Here is a 20,574-nt window from a genome sequence, read left to right as displayed (position 1 = left end):
ACACAGTAACACATTTAGTTTTTCTATAGATAGACAACCCTGAGGTTGAAAGAGAAAAAGAGGAGGGGGGGGGGGGGGGGGGATTATTGTTTTAATAGCTCTTCAATGATAATCCAATTAAATGTTTGTTTGTTTTTTTGTTTACATAACAAAAACAATTGTCATACACGTATAAATACTGCCAAATACACATATGCATTGTTTTATTGCCATTTATTTTATAGTTCGAAGGGGGGTTTGGCATTGGCAACAGTACCACATTGTAAAAAGTAGAAGTGGCTTGTCGCTGCAAAAGTGCTGCTGATCAGAGTCCCCCCTGGTAGGGTCCCTATAGTGAGGCAGTGCTTGAACGCTGAAGGAATACTGGGAGTGAGTGAGCGAGCGCTCTCGCGGAGTTACAAACTGGATGGAGCGATTGAAGTAGATACTTTAGTTATATTAAGTGGATTTTGACAGCGGATCTCTGGCTTTGGTCTGACGGCGTTTCCTACGGGATCTTATAGCTTGCCCACTGGGGAAAATAAATCACTATCTACAAGAAAGAAAGCTGGCATGCGCTAATATGGAAACCAAACCATTCTTGTCTCTAGGTGAGTTTGACTCAAGGGAAATATGGTTTCTATTATCTTAACGCTAATGTCATGCAGAGGTACAGACATCTACCAGGTTCTGCACTGAAGTGCTGAACAAAACGAAACTATGCTGCATGTTTATGTTCATATGTCTATGAGTGACTTTAACCCGTTTTTCTTAAAATAATAGCATTTCTTCATTTTTCGCTGGCAGGTAATGGGAATGAAATGGAATGAGCAAGCAAGCTACTAGAGTTCATATAATGATGATGAGCAAGATTGTCATCTTTATTATTAGTTTATATCTATTATGTTATCATCTTAATACAATAATCAGTGTTACTAGAGCAATTAAGGTGTGTGATTTATAATTCATGAAGTGCAGACGCGATCACTCCAGTCAAACAGTGAATGTCAATAGTTTATTAAAGCGCGCTAGTCTTCAGTTGTGCGCTGTCACATTTACAGTATTAGGCTACTCTAAATGCTCATGGCAAGCCGGTTAAACAAAGATTTCTTGTGAACTAACTAGTATTTTATGTCTCTAGTACGTTTCTTATGCGTTTAATAATTTATTTGATTGTAGTACTGTTAATAGTCAGAACTAGTAGCCTAACTAACTACAAATATATATATGTTGCCATATAGGCTAATTTAGTATAGGGATCAGATTTTTTTTAAGTTAAACCAACAATATTTTTTTTTTACAGTGTACTAGCTATTATTCCAGATTTTCTAGTAATTGATCAGGCTACTATTCAAATAGCCTAATTGTTACCAATTCCAATTTTCTTACTAATTTGATAGACACTTCTATCTTTTTATTAACTGTAGTTTGTATTCCTGTTGTATATTTCAGTCTCAATATAAACCCTCTCGACTATAAAGTAGCATTTCTGACTTGTCTTCACATAGCTTAACAAGTAAAAAAGCAACCAGAGATAACAAATGTTATTGTAGCAAATGGTATATAAATCCCATTAGGTCTCATAAATATGTTATACTATCTAATAAAGAAGTACTAAAGTTCTGTAAATACATGGGACTACAAGTCAGAAGTGAATAGTTGATATCTGAACCACAGATCCCATTACAATTCATTGGCAAAATGGCAATAGAATTGTTACTTGGCACTATTGGAGTAGTGACTAGTAGCAAAGGAAGAAGTATCATTGGGTAGCACTTTATTTTACAGTGTTACACATGTAGTTACTATAGTATTAACAGTAAATTATGCATAATTACAAGCAGCTAACCCTAAAACAACTCCTAACCCTAATTTTATAGTAAATGTTGCTAATTAATATTATTCTGTACTTATTTGTGTAATTGCACTTTGACAAGGGCACCTTAAGATAAAGATAAACCTACTATTGGATATTGCACTATTTGATTAATGACTGTAATTACAAAAGAAGTATTAGTAATATAAAAGCTTATTTCAATTAATGAATGTTAAAACGGCCTGCCATAAAAGCTTAACAAATCGATGTCAGCACACTTCATTCGTTATCTCGACCACTTCAAAGGGCGGTACACCGAGCTCTGAGGCCGCTGAGATTCGAAGACTTTATTAGATCTGTCGGAATTATCGAGATCTTGGTTCGCTTGGTAATTATGTGCTGCGATCATTGCGAATGATAGAGTGTAAGAGTAGTCTGTACCTGATCTTCTCTTAAACCACATCAGCCTCTGCTTGTCTCTCAAATGAGAAAATGTGTGCTTGGTTGGTAAATCATAGTTTGGCATTAGTCATTGAGATTTAGAATGTAATCACTCATGACACATGTGATGGTACAGAGCTTGTTCTGTAAACTCGCACTGAAACAGTTTTGCAACAATATTCATTTTCCAATTCATTTATTTATACATTATTCCTGCATGTTGGAATTCCAGTGTAAACAGCAAGTTGTGCGGCTTAATGTGCCCAACTTTATTGGCATTTTTAGAGTTTGCTCTATATAGGTCTCTGGGGGCCACAACCTTTCCCTGGAGCGTCCCAAGTCCATGAGCGTTAATAAGAAATAGAGGGTCCCATTGTAAGAAGGCCCGTCTGTGGTAGTGAGGGGGGTGTATACGGGATGCCGGACCACCCCAATAAAAGACAACCAGTTTGGTTTACGGCAGCGCAGTTTTGTGTTTCTGAAGAGGTGATTGGTCCTTTGTGAATGTCTGCAGCTGTCAGTTTTATAAGAGCGGCTTTAAAGGGAAAGTTAATTGCTTAAAGTCACAGCGTCTCTCAGACACCCTCCAGCCACTGTCTGTCTCCAAATCAAAAGCAACTCGGGCTGTTTCCAGACAGACTACACAGAGGGCCAAACTGCACTTGAGAAAGTTTGTCTGAAGTGTCAGGTGATACACACACATCGGAGGGGGAGTGTGTGTTTAGATCTCCTGTTTCACTGTTGTACAAACTGTTGCAATTTAAGCATCTGCTCTTCAGCTTTGAAAGTGATGAGTGATGTCAAAGGGGGTATATTTGATCGGCTCAAAAAGCTGCCCTGTTAATCATTTGCTCTATGCTGTGTATGCATGACTCCTTGATAAAGGCAGCTCTGCACCTTGTACTGTGGTCCTTTTTTGGTTGCATACATTTAGAGGAAGCTTTAGCACAGACGACACCAAAATTTTTGATGGAAACGTTATGAAGTTGAATGAATATGACTTATTTTCAATTTCTAGGTCACTAATGTAATATTGAATATGTGAGATCTTGGTGTACTTCATGCAGCCTATGCAGCTGTCATTAAATCTAAAGAAAGAAAAACCAAAACCAAAGATAAAACAGTCATGAATATTTAGCATTTTCACATTCAGTGAAAACTGAATTTTATGGTTACTTTGTTTATAAAATAAAATATTGTCAGTAGTAGACCTTTGGACTCCACTGTTTGGGTTAACATGAATTCACCAAGTAGAAAATGTTCCTAGATCAACATCGTTGTTGATCCTGGAACAACATTTCAATCAACCAATCAAATCAGATTTGAGGGATAGATTTTATTCACCTATCATTTCCCTCTGATTTTAGGGATAAATTATGGGTAGGGTTAGGATTAAGGGTTGGGATAGGGTTAGGACTGTGTTTTTGGACAAGAATGTTGTTCCAGGATCAACAATAGATGTTGATACAGGCAGGACTATGTCTTACTTGGCAAAATCACAGCGGACCACACTGTATGTCTGTATTTGTAAAAGGTGTTTTCATGAAGGTGTTTGATGTCATCAACACCAAATTTTAGTAAAATTGAAAATAGGCATTAACAACTTCTTTAACAGAGTGTTTTAGACCCCTTTTCTCTGGTGCAGAGTTAATGGGATTACACTTGACCTTATTTATGGTAATTCAGTTTAAGTTAATGGATTTGTAGAATCTAAAGAATGAACAATACCTTTCCCATCCCCACTTTCCATCTTTATGGCAGCATAAGTACCGTGTGTGTGTGTGTGTGTGTGTGTGTGTGTGTGTGTGTGTGTGTGTGTGTGTGTGTGTGTGTGTGTGTGTGTGTGGACTCCTCTAACTTTAATGTTGCACATTGTCTAGAGGCAAGTCACCGCCAGTGTAATTATCTAATATGTTTAGTTCTGTCTATCTTTGTTTTTGCATGCTGCGACAGACAAGTTAATGAGAGGTCTAGCTGTCTAATTACCAGGTGCAAACTTTTAAGGTCAACTTCTTCACTGCACATGATGGACACTGATATTTGCAAACTGACCCCTGTCTGTGGCACCAGAGTGTAGTGTATGTAAGGCCTGTTTCAGGCCACACACACAAGTTTAAGTAAAGAAGCTGTGGGACTGCAAAAGCAGTCACATGCCAAGCTTTCATACTGTCCCAAAATTAAATGATCTGTATTCAGTCTCTAGTATTATACACTACCAATGAGAAGTTTGGTGTCAGTTTTTTTATTTATTTTTTCTAAGGAAATTAATACTTTTATTCAGCAAGGATGCATTGCACTGATCAAAAGTAACATTATAAAATATTTTTTACATGGTAACAAAAGATTTCATAAATGCTGTTCTTTTGAACATTATTTATCACGAATCTTGAAAAAAAAGTATCATGTTTCCACAAAAATATTAAGCTGTACCATTTTCAACTTTAGTAATAACAAGAAATGTTTCTTGTGCACAAATGGTGAAAAGTGCATTTCTGTTTCAATCATTTTTCCCTCAACTCTCAAACTGTTAAGCAATACTTTTTTTTTTAGCTTATCTTTGTGCACACGATTCTTGAAGTCTGGAGGACAATGTGTTTTTTAATGCTTTCATATGTTTTATGTATTTTGTTCCAGACAGCACATTCTTCAAAGTGCAGGTCAGAACATATCGTAACTTAAACCTCTACTAACTGTAAATATGGTCCATAAAAGCTACCATGTCTGATTGTGGTATCCTTTCCTCCCTTTTTTCCTTTCACTGCTCTTTTCATCTTCTCATCCTGTTCACACTCTAGCTCTTTTGACGGATATGTTACAGGGTGAATGCAGAACTGTCAGTCATTTAGATAAGATCTGATGGAGATATGAATCTTGCATTTTTTCTCCCATGAGAGCAGCAAATCATACACACCAAAAAATTCCATTAAACAGTAACGGGGCCCCCAAACTACTGTTCATGTGATACTCAGACAGGTGTTATTTGCTGCACTTACACCCTTCAGAACAGACGGATCCAATTTGCACCCTGGAGAAGACAGCAATTTGAAAGGAAGTTTAGTTCCTCTGAGTCACTGGCTTGTTTAAGAACAGCCCCCAGTGCGATTCTGTTTTATTTATTTGAGATATTTGATAATTAGTTGATTCATTGCTAATCTAGTGAAGAGATGACCATCATGATAGCTTAAAGGACAAGTTCGGTATTTTACACTTAAAGCCCTGTTTACAGATCGTATCTGATGAAATAGAACGGTTAAGATTAAAATTTGGACACATGCTGCTGTCCCGAGAATTTTAGGTTTATTTCGCTTCCCCCCACCACCCCCACAATGGTTGTCTATATGCACTGGAAGATTCCGTCCTAAAAACACATTAAACTTTCGTTTACAAAGACGTGAAACTCACCGAGTGGTCAGGGGTGTTCACTGATATGTTCCATAAAAAATCGCTGAAAAAGATGCATTCCAACAGGTTTTATCGTAGTTTTTGTCCAACTCCATTGACTTAATAGGACGTGCTGTGAGACCGCAGCACCTTTACGATATTACTCCGCCGCTTCTTCTTCTGCTTCTTCTGTGTATTCAATGAAATGCCCGTGGTTTGCTTGCAATTGGCAAAGGTGCATTATCGCCACCAACTGGGCTGGAGTGTCTATTATTCAAGCTCTCAACGGAAGAATCACGGGTGTGACGCGTTTGGCAAAATAGGTCCACAAAAGCGAAATAAACCTAAAATTCTCGGGACAGGAGCATGTGTCCAAATTTTAATCTTAACCGTTCTATTTCATCAGATACAATCTGTAAACAGGGCTTTAAGTGTAAAATACCGAACTTGTCCTTTAACATAATGTAAAATGCTTTAATTTAAAGGGACAGTTCACCCAAAAATGACATTTCTGTCTTGATTTACTCACCCTCATGTCATTTTAAACCTCAATGACTTTCTTTCTTCTGTGGAAAATAAATATTACACGGCTCTGTGGAATACCTGATTCTGATTGGTCAATCGTGCCATCCACACTAAAAAAATAAACGTGAGTAAAATTAGCTTTTTCTTTCGTAAGTTTTTGCACACCGATTTTGTATGTATATTTCACATGTGGAATTAAGTTAACTCTACTTAACTAAGTTAAGTAAAATTAACAAAGAAAATAAGTTACTTTAACTTGACCGGCAAAAGGTTGTTGCGTAATTTCTACTTAGTTGAAGGTTCCTTTGCAATACTTTTTACTCAAACAATATAACACTGAAATAAACCATGCTTTTAAAGTGTATAATTTACTTAGAAACATCTAAGCAAATACTACAGTAGATATTGTGTAGACACCATATCTACATAATAGAAGTACCGCAGCACCTGAACAAATAGACCTCAATGGTACACAATGATGGTAACATTCGATGGATCGTTTTTAGAAAATTAACTCCAAATGTCACAAAATGGCAAGTTACTAAACCTAACAACAAAAGCAATGATAAAACATTGCTAAATACAGCTGGAAAACAGCAAAAAAAAATAAAGCCCCATGCAGTGCATGATGGGAACACCAGACACCAGAATCAGAATCAGAAACACATCAGAATCAGAAAAGTTGATTAGTTTTACTTAAAGGTAGGGTAGGTGATCATTTTTCTAAAAAAAAAACATTCCAAATTTGTTTAAACTGTCTTTATATACCAATACATAATTAAAATGTAAGTACTCTGAAAAAGAAAATATAAAAATCGAGTGACTGTAGACCTTTTAATCTGCAATAAACACAGCTCATTATTTCCATTCACTCCACCCCCTCCCTTCTGAGCTCCTTCCAAAGCCACGCCCCCAAAACACATGAACGCGCGACGCCAAACGCTCAGGCTGGAACAAGACGCATTTATTACCTGAGACGAGTGGAGAGGAAGGAGCGCAGTACATACAGTGACATCATGTCAGAATCACATGTAATAAAATACCTAACTTTATCACTATGAATATAAACAAATAAGATTTCTTTTAGTACTCACTATCAAGCTAGCATATCGATAATGGTAAAGTTTCATTCGGTAACGAGCTATATTTATAAGGCAAAACAGGTTGCATTGATACACGTTTTTCCATTACCATCCGTTACACTGTGATGAAGATGAATTTCGTGTAAGATTCATAACATATACGGTGTTTTGCATGTAAGAGTTTCCATGATGAAAACATTGTTGACTCAATGAAGACTAACGTACACTCCGAGTCCGGAGAAAAGTACCGCATCGTCGGTTCGAGGACAGGTCCGGGGTTGAGGGCGAAGCAGAGGAGGTCGTTCAAGAGTGCGGGCAGGGTCCGAGGAAGTAGTTTTTGCCTTGTTTGCCTTCGCTGACTGCATATGCAGGTGCTTTGAGCTGAATATTTCCGGGAACGGTGACATGTGATGAGTGCACGCCGGGCAGCGCGCGCAGTGGGCTTGGGGCGGGCACGAGACATGAAGGCATCTGATTGGTTCTTTACATTCGCACCGAATGGCAGTGATTGGTCAGAGTTTTTACTGTCCTGCAGCTGCTACAGAGGTCTGATTTTTTTCATTCCTTTTTCTAAACACATAATGTATTGACTACTATCAGGATGGAAGGACCATTTCACCCAGTATAAAAAAAAGTGTTTCTGAACAGGATTACCTACCCTACCTTTAATTTTATAACGTTGAAATTTACGCTTTAATTTCTACAAGCTTGAAATTAGTACTAATTAGGGCTGTCCCCGACTATGGATTTTCATAGTCGAATCAGAATCGTCATGTCTTGCCTATAGTCGACTAATAGTCGAATCATGTGTATGGGGGTGGGGCTGGGGGCGGGGCTTTAACGTTTCAAAGCCGCGATGTACAGAAAATCACACAAAGATATAGAAGAAAATGTATAAAACATTTTTGATCAATAAAACTAAGAAATAACATAAATAACTCCAGAAAGGCCACACTGCAGATTTGCATTTCGCATGCAAATCAAATTAAATCGGCTAAATTACCTGTGCGAGCAGGCCTGCCTACAGCACAACATCGATGCACCGAAAAAATAAACAATTAATTTACTAAATTAGATTAGAACAGAATATACCTTTCTAATAAATAAAAATACAAAACGAAATAAATCAGAATCAAGTCACAGGATGAGGAGCAAATGTGTGCAAAATGCCTAAAGTGCAGGGGAACATATTCAAAACACAAGCCACAAAGAGTTAGATTAGATAACCCTGACAGATTAATAAATAAAATAAAAATAAAGAAATGATAAAAATAACGATAGTAGCCAGAATTTTCAACTTTGTCTTTTTAACTGCAGAAACAACAATAAATGCTAAACTGGAGAGGCAGTCTTTTTAGCTAAAAATGTTCACAGCATCCAAAAATAAAATTAGAACCGGCTGAAAAGTTTTGAAATCACTTGTACCTGATCGAGAGAACAAATCCTGAACGTCTTTCACTCTGTCTGTCCGTTGGAGTCTTTTCAAATTGTGCGCGCGGATAAAATACATTCTAACGTGAAACCCAGTCTATGCGTGAAACATGTTAACGTTGGCCGGCAGAAGTGCGATCATGGTTTTCCTGATGCTAAATCCAGCCTTGGAGAATATCCTTTCTGATGGTGTACATCCACACTTTAGATTTTCTTATCCCAGACATCGTTAAAGATTTAAATCCTTGCCGCGAAGACGCTCCTCTGTCGGTCACGGATTGAAAGTGAAACTTAAATCTGTCACGGGGTGTTTGGATTTATTCACGCACGTTAAAAAAATATTTATTAAAAGCTTCTTTCTTTGCACATTTTAATATAGGCCTACAGCATTATCATAATAGGCTGAATATTAACGTATTGACATAAAAGCTAGTTCTATGTGAAATCAGACATTGAGCGCCCTCATATAGCCAAAGTGGCACGATCCTCATTTCATAACACCTCTGCGAAGATTCGACCGTGAGATCGATAGTCGAATCAGGCTCCTCCTATCGAAGCATCGAATCTTCGACTATTCGGGGTCACCCCTAGTACTAATATAAGATTTACTTTGTTTTTTTAATTCTTGCCTGAACTAGCTTTTTCATGTAGAATTTGTTTTCTCTGTAGTATTTACTTTTACTCATTTTTATCAGTTCAGCAGTAACAATCTGACAGGTCAGTAACTGATAACAACCGGTAAAAACTGATAAAACAGGCTCATCCGGGTAACTGAAGTCAGCGCTATACGCTTGGAAAAAAATTATTCGTGGAAGTTTGGTGAGCTAATAACTCAAATCAATATTTTGTGTACAATTATTTAATTATGTCATCCGGGTATTACGAACTCACTCTTTTGTTTCATACAAATGCTGCTGCTGCCATTTTTCAACGATTGTTTTGTATACTGTAATGGATTAAAAAATAGAAAACAGAAATTATTTTAAAACAGTTTCAATATCAATCAAATCAATATCTCTCATGCCCATAATTATTTATGTGGCGAAATTGCCATGTAATAAGTGGTATGACTGTACCGTATTTCTTAAATATCCGTCTAGTTTGAATTTGCCTTTGCGCTAAAAGCCCTAATAAAATATTTCAGCTCAAGTCAATATTACAACAAAACGATAACAACCAGCTGGATGTATATAGCCTACCCCCTACATATTCTGAAAAAGGTTTCAATAGTTGATGACAATTGATGACAGAATTTTCATTTTTGGTTGAACTGTCCCTTTAAATTTAAGCAAAAGTGCTTAAAGACTAAAGGTATAAAGAATGAAAAGCAGATTAGTTATGGTGACTCAGGTGTCACACAGATTATCGTTCCTGCTGGGCATGTTGGGAGTATTTTTGTGCATGCGGATTGTCCATGCAAGCGTGAGTCTCTGTCCCCTTTCATGCTCCGTGCATGAGCTCTGACACACTTGCGCTATGTGTCTTTAGCTCTATTACAGACACAGTAATGAGCTAAATCACTTTTCCTGACATTAAAGAATGTTGAAGGCTGTTCAAACCACGTTGAAAGCTCAGTACCAATGCAACACATGTTTTTGAACATTGTGGTTGCCTTCCCTACATGAACCAATACATATACCAATCACATAGACCAGTTTCATGTTTAAAGCTTTTATGTGAGGTTGGCTCTATAGTTTTCATTATAAACTTGATATATTTCATAACACATGCAATGAATCATTTAACAACTCTCTGTTCTTATTTTTTAATAGTTGTATTGAAAATATAGTTAAAGATAATAATGTTAACAGTTCTTGGAAAAATGTAAATTTTAACATTATTTACTTGCCCTCCGGTTCTTTCAAACCAGTAGACATTTTCTTCCATAGAACACAAAATTTTGAATAATACGGGCCATTTTTTTACAATAAATGAAGACCGGAGCTTTCAGGCTTAAAAAAGGACACATCATAAAAGTTGTCCATACTACTTCACTATATTCAAAGTCTTCTGAAGCCATAACATTGTTATTTTTATATTTATTTATATTTATATTTTCATATTAATTTTAGTAAAAAAATTTATAATTCTGTTTTGTATTTTTTGTCACAGATTGCCATGTAGTGTAATCCACAAAGATGCATGACACAGAATGAACAATAACAATTTAATATTTAATGAACACAAAGATAGCACTACACTTGAACTAACATCACATAACATTAACGAGAGACAACGAACAGAGAAAAACTGAGGGCTTAAATACACTGATGATTGTAATCAGTGAACAGGGAACAGATGTGTAACAATCAGAAACAACAGCAACTATTGAACAACTAGACCTGAAATGGTGACTGAAAATGTAGGGTGTTTACATGACAACATTGTACTAAAAACAGTTGACAATGTTGTCCAAAAGACCCCCGTTCACACAGATCTGCAAAAATGACAAAAAAGGCTGTAATTTGCATGCCAGGCCAGTAGTTGGCGATGTCACTTTGTCAAGAAACACCCCGCGAACACGTAATACTCATGCGGATGAGGTCACCGTTTTCACAAATTCACGTTTTTGTTGTTTACATGGAGACGGGAAAGGCATTGTTTTCAAAACCTTGCAAAACCTTGCAAAATAGCCTGAAAACTTACATTTGCAGGCAACCAAAGCTCCATTGTCGTGCAAATGAACAGCCAAAACACATAAAAAGTTTTCAGTTTTCAGTTGAAAACGGTGTTGTGTAAACAACTAAGGCTACTTTCACACTGTCAGTCCAAATCCGATTATTTATTTTTCCGATTGGAATTTGATCTAAAATTATTGATTGTCCACATTGTCCACAATCTGATTTGTGTCCTATCATGTCGCTCTTTCATTTTCCGGAATATCTGCATTGGTTTCTATGGCAATGACGTTGTGTTGGTAGGTATAGGCCAAACAACAACAACAACAACAACAACAATAGCAATATGGAAGGGTTTGCAATACAGATGTTGTCTTATTTTCAACATGACAATGTAGCCACTGTGCTGGTCTGCTGAATCTTATGAGGCAGTGGCAGAAACATAGGAGGCTGGTATGCGTGGCTTTATTCAGTGCTGTCGTCTCCACCGGGTTTAATCCGTTATTTTGTCATTTTCAAAACGGTTTCTGCAGCAACTTTCAGCGTGTTTCCTATAACAACGTCTGACGTTTACGTTGTACGTGGCGTGAGAAAGTCTTGTGAAATCCGATGAGAGCGGTCAGACTGAAATGTATCCAGAAATGCTTTTTTAGTTTTAGTAATTTTAGTACTTCAGCTTAAGCTTGTTTTATTTCATTTACTTGCAGAGGCAACATAAAAAATAAATAAAAAAATAGTTTAAGTATTTTAATTTATTTTATATTAAGTTTAATAAAGAAAATTATTTTGAATAGTTTTAGTTTTAGTTTATTAACAACACTTAAGGCCCGTACACACCGGGACGAATTTCGCGCGTGATATTCGCCGACGTTTAACGCCTTGTGACTAAACAAAGGGCGCCAATGTGAGTGTGCACACCGACGCGAAAAACGCCACGCGTAAAAGCGTAATTTTTTTTTAAACGCCTCGGGTTCGTTTTTTGGGTTTGACGCGCCACGTCAAAAACTATCCGACCAATGAGATTGGCGCTTTTGCTCACGTGTCTGGAGCTTCTGAAGTTACAGTAAAACACAACTTGGGGGCGCTCAAACACAAAACGGTCTTGCCGAGCACACATACGTAACAGCGAAGAAGATATACGCCAAGTAGCGTCTACACTGCCCATAGATAGACACTGCCGGGAAGAAATGACGAGGAAGATGCAAGGCAAGATGAATGTAGAGCTGCTGGTCTCGTTGGTGTCGGAATAAAGAACTATATGACAAACGCGTCTACAAAAATCTTGTTAAAAGAGAACATGTTATGGAGTGGTATTGCAGAGTATAGACTGTTATGGAGTGGTATTGCAGAGTATAGACTGTTATATTTCTGTTTTACATGAAGCGCCATCTAATGTCAGGGAATGAATTTGCATGTTCACTCGGCTCATCGTCAGCGAAAATCGCTTGGGTGTGAACACAAAAAACGCGTGGAAAAACGCTGGCGAATAACGCGCGCCGATATTCGTCCCGGTGTGTACGGGCCTTTAGCCTTAACGTGATGACACTGTTACAAGTAGTTAAGCAGTGAGTAATATTAATTAACAACATGTAGCCTACTTACTGTAATATAGGGTTAGGATTAAGGTTTGGTTTAGGGTTATTTGCATGTCTTACTATAGTAAGTACATGTAACACATGTAATAAGGACACTGTAAAATAGAGCTACCAAATATTGACATCTGCTCTAGTTCTCTTTGGTGTAAGAGACGTAGTGAGGTCTTATTCATGAAAGAATGATTCTTTTCAGTTGCATTATTTGATCCAGTCTGAATGATACATTACAGTAACTATACCGTTTTTGGACCAAAGAAAGTACTTTCTTATATTTGTTACATTTACACCGGTAGCTAAGTGCTAAGTTAAATAAATGCAATATAGTTTTGATGATTATTTTCCTTCTGAAACTGAGGTGTGGATTTATACTCGCTTATAAGGGGGGATTTTTATTATAAATGCAACATTGTGTCAGGATTGTGTTCTGTTCATTGTGTTTTAGTTCTGTTTTTTGTGACCTAGCTTCCCAGTCTTTGTCTGTTTCATTCTGTTCACCTGGTGTTTGTCAATTTTCTCATTAGTTCCCTCGTTTAGTCTGATATATACATACTCCCTGTTTTCAGTTTTTTGTCCTGTCTCGTCAGTGTTTTACGTGGTTGTGGTATTCTGTTTCCTGAGTTTTCCTTGCCTGTTGGATTTATTGGATTAACGACAGTTTTTGCTGATCTCCTTCGTCTTTGTACGCTTATACAGCCACCAAGTGAGGGTAAGACTTTTTTTAATCCTTTTTAACATTCCCAGATGCAACATGCTTTCATACATTTTCATTAAACTATATACTGTCAAAGCACACTGGAGACTGAGTCATTACAACAGCCCTGAACTTTTGTCAGCTGTACTATTTCTAGCCACGTTTGTGCTGCACTAGTAATTGCACCAAATGTTGACTGTGTAAATTTGCCAGCTCCATTTTGTGCCTAATAACTTAATTGAGTCATGACTCATGTGACTAGATTGTTCCAATAGCTTTTGCATAACCACTTAAAAAGAGGAAAACAATGTGTTTTTCCTCCATATGACTATAAGCACATTAAAAAATGCTGGATCTTCTAAAATCGGGTGTATTTTTTTAAAATTAGCAAGACAGTTATAAGGAAAGCCCTTCCACTGTACTGTATACAATGGCTGTTGTAGCTGTCACTTCCCTTTAAAATGATGTGTGGCTTTGACATATGACACCTTGTCATGTATGTGTAATGAGTGTGTACGTGTTCATTTGTATGCACTATGTGTTCTCCCTAAGGCTGACACTCTTTCACTGGAAGAGAACTGGATGTAGATAACTGACCGGGGGCCAGTTGCATTAACATTGTCTTTTTGTTAAGACTGTGTCTTAAGAACTTGTCAGATCAAGAACTAGTTCAATCAAAACAGTTTCTGGTTTGCCTAATTAATTAGCCAGCCCAAGTAAACTCATTAAAACAGATCCTGAAGGGCACTGCGATCTGTCCATCTTTTCTCCAGTTGGTCGTTAAAGACATTTTTACATTATGCATTCAGTACAATCTGTTTTTAGAGTGTGATTAGGACATGTGATTCCCAACATGGTTGTCCCTACAGCATTGTGTCTTTCAATTGAAATCATGTCATCTTTTTTTATTTTTTTTTGTGTATAAAGCATGAGAGATGCTTTGTCCTCCTTGTCCTTGCCCTTAAATGACAGCTTATATCTGGTTGGAATATGTTTTGTGACTTCATTGTAGATTGCATATAGGTTTTTCTTTTTCCTTGGGCGTGAAAGATAAGACTGAATTGTGCTATGCATTTTGTTCAGTTCCTTTATGTGCGTATGTTTCCTTCCAGACTGATTTAGATGTCTCTGGGGTGAAGTTGCACTAGAGTTGCACTTTAAAGAATTTTTAGGAATGAATGAACCTTTCACCCTTTGCCCTCATCCAGTCAGATGATTTTGCAAGCCATCAGACACGTCTTATTTAATTGTTTTGTAACATGATACAGTATCATGACATAATGTTGATGGAATGGTATGATATTCCATTGTTCTTGTTAACGCTTTCCGAGTGATTTAACTACAGGACAGGACATGAAGTGTTTACTGTCGTACACTTTTTTTTTTTTCCCGTTCGCCATTATTTTCTCTGAGGGTTGTTTACATTGGTGAGTGTGTGATTTGGTACAGCAGGAAGTCATCAGAGAACAATGAGGAGACGAGGAACAGGATGCCAGAGCGATGTGTGTGTGTGTGTGTCTGGAAGGGGGGCTATTTACCTGCTGGAAACACTAATCGGCTCCTGAGATGAGAACACACGTAAATGCACGTTAATTAATAGCCATTTGCTATAGAGTAAATAGGGCTCTTGTGATTATGGAGGACTGCTTTACAGGAGATGAGAGGTTATTGTGACTGGGACAAAATTGAAACCTCCATTCATGTATTCACATGCCCAGTCTTAATAGTTAATGTTAAACAAACTTGGCTTGCTGTCCTCGAAGGAGGCTTAAACCCGAGGCTCGGCTCGAGCTCCAAGCTCAACTCCCCCTATTACCGTTCTGCATAGAGGAAGAATGAGAGAAATAGAGGAGGAGATGGGGAGGTGGAGGAATGCCAGAAGAATAGACTGCTGCTTATATATGCTCATAATGTTGATTGACCGGACTGAATGATTAGGCTCCTCCCGAGCCTGTTTGGAACTTCATTTAATGTTGACATGAAAAGGATGTTGTGACGTACACCCGAGTTTAATGAAATATCAGGGAAAAATGTTTTCTTCTATACAGTGCATTGGTTGTTGATTGAATTTTGAAATATGGTCATTGCACTGAAAAATGTATGCTAGCTTGTGGAAAATTGTGGAGGGGTGGGTTTAAGTGGAATACATGATTGGACAAGGCCTGAATACGTCAACAGAGAGAATTCTGACTTTTCGAATTAATCATTTACATTATATTACATTTACATTACCATGCCTAATTTAAAGTCTCCTGAGCTTTGAAAGAGCATTCTCTGAGAAATTAAATTTGATATGATTGAACGGGCAGAGTTGAATATCTTCAAGTTAAGTCAAGTCACCTTTATTTATATAGCGCTTTTTACAATATTGTTTCAAAGCAGCTTTACAGTGATAACAGGAATATAATGCAACAAAGTTTGTTTCGGCTGTACATGAGATCTAGAAGAAAATAGCGCCATAGTCAAGCTTAAGTAAGTTTTAAACCAGTGATGGTTTACTTTCCTTTAGTCTCCCAGTCAAATCTGCTCTGATGATCTATATGAAAATACACCTATTTCTTATAAATAATTTTAACATCTTCTAAGGAACTCAACCGATTATTTCCAAACTGTGGTTTCCAAAACCTTAAGCGCTTCTCCCTTTCAATCCTGTGGATGCTTCCAGTATTCCAAATTGCCTTAAATAATTCTTCCCCACTACATAATTAATATTATGATTGCAAGTGAGCCAAATATTTTCTACAATTTATTCCTGGTATAGCCAACATTCTTTCCAGATGAACTCAACTTGTAGGCCCTCGTGTGTCATACACCAGGGATATATGGACCTCATATTTTACACATCACTATGAAGCAGACATACTGAAAAAAACAAGAGGATGGCACATCCTGTAGCCGGCCCATCACATATCTAAAAGAAAAACAGTACATTTAGCATTAATGTGTGTGTGTTTACGCATGTCCATGCTTGTTATTGCAGGCGGTCAGATGTTCAAATGTAAGGGACTGAATGTTTTGTTCTGTATTGATGACGACATGACGTCAATCTTTAAAAGCCTCTCCATAGTATTTTTCCACATACTTTCATTGAACCACTGTTGTTGAGAGGCAGATTGGTGTATCTACAGAGAGATTAATGGACAGGACACTCCAACAGCCATAAACACATGCTGTTCCTTCCATAGGAAATAGAAGGGAAAAAATGGGCTGATGAAATATTGAAGTAGATTTCAAAAAGCTAGATGTTTTTGCCATTGCTCTGAATGTTCTTCTCTCTTTAACCTTCTTATACTTTTTCTCCTTTCTTTTCCAGTTCCTCGCTGATAATTGTATTTGAGTGATCGAGTTTTTAGGGAATTTCTTATGACCAATAAAGGTTTAAAAACAATATTTCCAGACTTCCCATAAGCTTTCCCATGAAATCACTTTACAGGCACATATCGAAGGACTTGTCCATTGTTTTAATTGCCAATAGCCGTTAGAGTCATCACAATCTTAAACCATGATTTGCTACTTGCTAATCTATTGTAGGTGGTATAAGATTGCATTCTTATTCTAGAGAGCATTTGATTGCACTTAGGTCTGTGTAGTGTAACATGATGTCATTGATATTTTTGCTTCGGTTTCACAAATGAAAGACCGCATGATTATAACAATTTGAATGTGATATTTTGATGTCCTCATCCTTCAGTGCCATTTTATTGAACGCAAGACCTTGAACATATATGTTTTCTCTTTCTCGCTCTCTTTTCTTTCTTTTTTTTCTTCTTTTTTAAAATATTTTCCTTCATAACTCATGGGCTACTTCGAAACTGTCATATGTCATTGTAGTAAGTATATGAAAAAATATACTTACTACAAAACTTAATTAATGAATGCTATATTAATAATATCAAAGAAATATCTAATGAGATTTTTTGTTGAAAATTTCTCAAAGTAAATTAGTGCAAGAGTATACTGTAGATCTATACAAATTAATGTCGATAGTTTGGTCTTGAAATAATTTGATGAGAAATGACCGAGTTCATATTGAAGTCTCTGACTTTTTGATTAGACTTGATATCAAATGCAATTCTGCACTGTAATTTTTTGTATGTGCTATCTACTTAAAAAAAATATATATATATATGGTAATAATATTACACATCATATCTTTTTGTAGTTTTTAAGGCTTGCTTTGTTTATTGTCATCTACCTGAATAAATCATGTAAAATCTCCCAAATTATTTAGTCTATGACACAATGAATTTTGTTTTTGGTGAAATATGTTTAATTAATTGACTCAAATATGTGTGATTTTGAGTAAACGGAAATGACCTGTTTGTATTTGACTTTGAGTCATGTTGTACAATTAAACACAGCACAGCAAAAGTAGAAACAAACTTGTTACTGTACTGGCATTAGTAAAGCTATTTCTCAATAAACTAAGCAACATGCTTTTTAGTATTAATACATGCAGTTATCCACAACCTAATGCGGTGGATTTTTTTATAGATAAGATTAATTATGTTACTAACCATGGAAATCTGACTTTAGATTTTAAACTTATGAATTTTATCGCACTTCCCATTTTCATGTCTGATGGTGACTAAATTTCCATTCCAGATCTAACAATAAAACAAAATGATTCTTACTTTTTATTTAGGATGTAGCCATCAGACGAACTTTCGATATAATCTAACCTTCTAACAAACTTTTGACTCAATGTAACCTTGATCAAATGGAACTTTGAAAATGGACTCAATGTTCTGTTCTTTGACTGTATTGTGAAATGATTGACTGGAATATTAACCCCTTACTGATGTCACTAACAAAGGGTAACATTTAATTTCAATATTTACTCTCCATTTCTAGTCATATCTACCATATTTCATTGCTGTCAAGGAGAAACAACTAAGATATTAATGATCTCATTTGCATTTTGGATCAACATACATTAAAAATGCAATTACAACATACAATGACTTGAATACACCTCTTCTGTAAAAATAAATATATAAAAAAATAAAATAAAATAAAATAAAAATAACATACAAAACCGTAACAGAAAATTATATCATAGAGAAGAACCCTGCAGACATATAATCAGGGCTTGACATGAACTTTTTGCTCACCAGCCACTGTGGCTAGTGGTTTTCCAAAGTTACTAGCCACTCAGCATTTTTACTGGCCACAATTTTGAAATGGATACACGGGGAAAAACTGCCATATAGATATTTGTAATATCATCTCATAATTTGGCAGCAGGCATATTAGGCTCCTATCACTTTAAGACCTGACTTACAGATCCATTATACTGTTATACACCACAACATAACTGACTGTATACGTGAATTCTTGCCAAGACCAGCATGTTGTCATTATTTTGTGTGTGTTTGACTGTTTAAGCACAATAAGAAGCAACAAAAACTCAATTTAGTACAAGGCGGCTTATGTGCGTGCACGTCTGTCTGCGAGACTGAGTCAATTTATGTGCAATACACGCAATCCCACGCCGAAATTCAAGCCCTGTAACTCCAACAACAATATTCATTCAGAGAAAATGAAACGAGTGGATGAGGGGAGGTGGATATATGTGTCAACTCGCTGTCAAAGAGATGAGAGAGTGAGAAAGTGCAGCTGGTATTGTGTATCTATTCTGTGGAAAATGAGTATTGAAAGTGATATTTCAGTATCAATATGTATTGAAACATCTATATTTTTGACAACACTACATTGCACTTAGTTTATTATTTCAGATGCCCTTTTAAAAGCCCTTTTACACGCCACTGCTGAAATCCACCACTGGGTTGGCGGGTGTTAATGTCAAGCCCTGTGTATAATGATTAAAATATGTGCAGTCAAATGTATTCAATCTGTTTGGAAAGTATATTATTAGGTTTTACCTGATGGTGACATCACAACACATTTTTAGAGTCATTAAATTAAAACTTTTCAAAGCCGACATAAATATATTTGTTGGCACATGTGTTTCGTGGACACCATTGTGTGTCATTGATCCATTTTTTTGGGTCTGCTTTTCCTGACTGTCTCGTAAAGATTGCGTCTATGTTTATGTGTGCAGCTATAAGGAGAAAGGCTGGAATTTGGCAGCTATTTTAAAAGCCTTTCTTAGTTTAGACTGCTTCTCTCTCTCTCTCCGTCCATCCTAACATCTACATGTCTCTTCCTGGCAGCGTCTCATGAAAGGTTATGGATCAGACCTTTTGTTCCTGCATACTATCTTGACTATTTCAACAGCATTGCCAAAGCAGTTATTCTTGTTCCCATTTACTAACAGGAAATGACACAGCAAATCTACTGTAAAAACAGGCTCAGGCAGTCATTACTACATCTTATCCTGGTGTTAGTCTAAATTTTTGGTTGTCCAGATCTTCATTATCCTGACAGTCAAATCCATTGATCTTTTGCCTGACTTCTTAGTATCCAGAACACATTGTAAAGGCTGTCATCAAATCACACACTCGAATCAATCACAAAGAGGATAAAGAGGTATTAAACTGAAACCCCTCAATATCTATACATCACTAATGCAACTTTCAAGGCTACTAAAAAGGACTTGAAGGATCTCTAATGTTCGCATGGTCAAGGCAACAACTTCTGCTTGTACTGTGGTTCATCCTTCAAGCCCCTTTCTAAAGAGCTAATCAAGAACCCTTGAAAGAGAGATTTTTATGACATTCATGATGAATTGAATTGCAGGTTTGATCTTTGACCTCGAGCTTGATTGTCTTAGAGATGAGATGGAAACCTTGAAAAAAGGAATCTGCTCTGCGTGGCACGGCCTCTCATCAAGGTCTCGTAAATGAGGGCTTTGAAAGGGGCAAATATCCCGGGTCTCATAAAGTGAGCCTGCAAATTTTGCCTTTAGTCTGTGTTTGTGTGTGTGTGACTAGGTGTCCTTTGTTGCTCAAGGTCATAGGGAGTCAGAATATTGGGTGGTCTGAAAGTTCATATTCAGAGACAGATGAAAATGAGGCACTTGCAATTTTACTAGCGAACAAATAAAACATCT

General features: G+C 36.8%; 1 protein-coding gene and 1 long non-coding RNA gene across 3 annotated transcripts in view; one reads left to right on the top strand and one right to left on the bottom strand.

Annotated features, from left to right (window-relative positions):
- Positions 1-20,574, bottom strand: part of LOC309498828 — a 96,494-nt gene that overhangs the window by 24,585 nt on the left and 51,335 nt on the right. The window lies entirely within an intron of this gene.
- rxrab (retinoid x receptor, alpha b) overlaps positions 363-20,574 on the top strand; it is a 74,005-nt gene continuing 53,793 nt past the window's right edge. For both annotated transcript variants that reach the window (XM_082169745.1, XM_082169746.1), the window contains exon 1: positions 363-590. In XM_082169745.1, the coding sequence (XP_082025871.1) occupies positions 563-590 (28 nt within the window). In that variant the 5' untranslated portion in view covers positions 363-562. The remainder of the gene's footprint in view (positions 591-20,574) is intronic.

This window comes from Leuciscus leuciscus (genome assembly GCF_965113295.1).
Source record: "Leuciscus leuciscus genome assembly, chromosome: 5".
NCBI lineage: Eukaryota > Metazoa > Chordata > Actinopteri > Cypriniformes > Leuciscidae > Leuciscus > Leuciscus leuciscus.
This window is presented reverse-complemented; position numbering and strand designations above follow the sequence as displayed.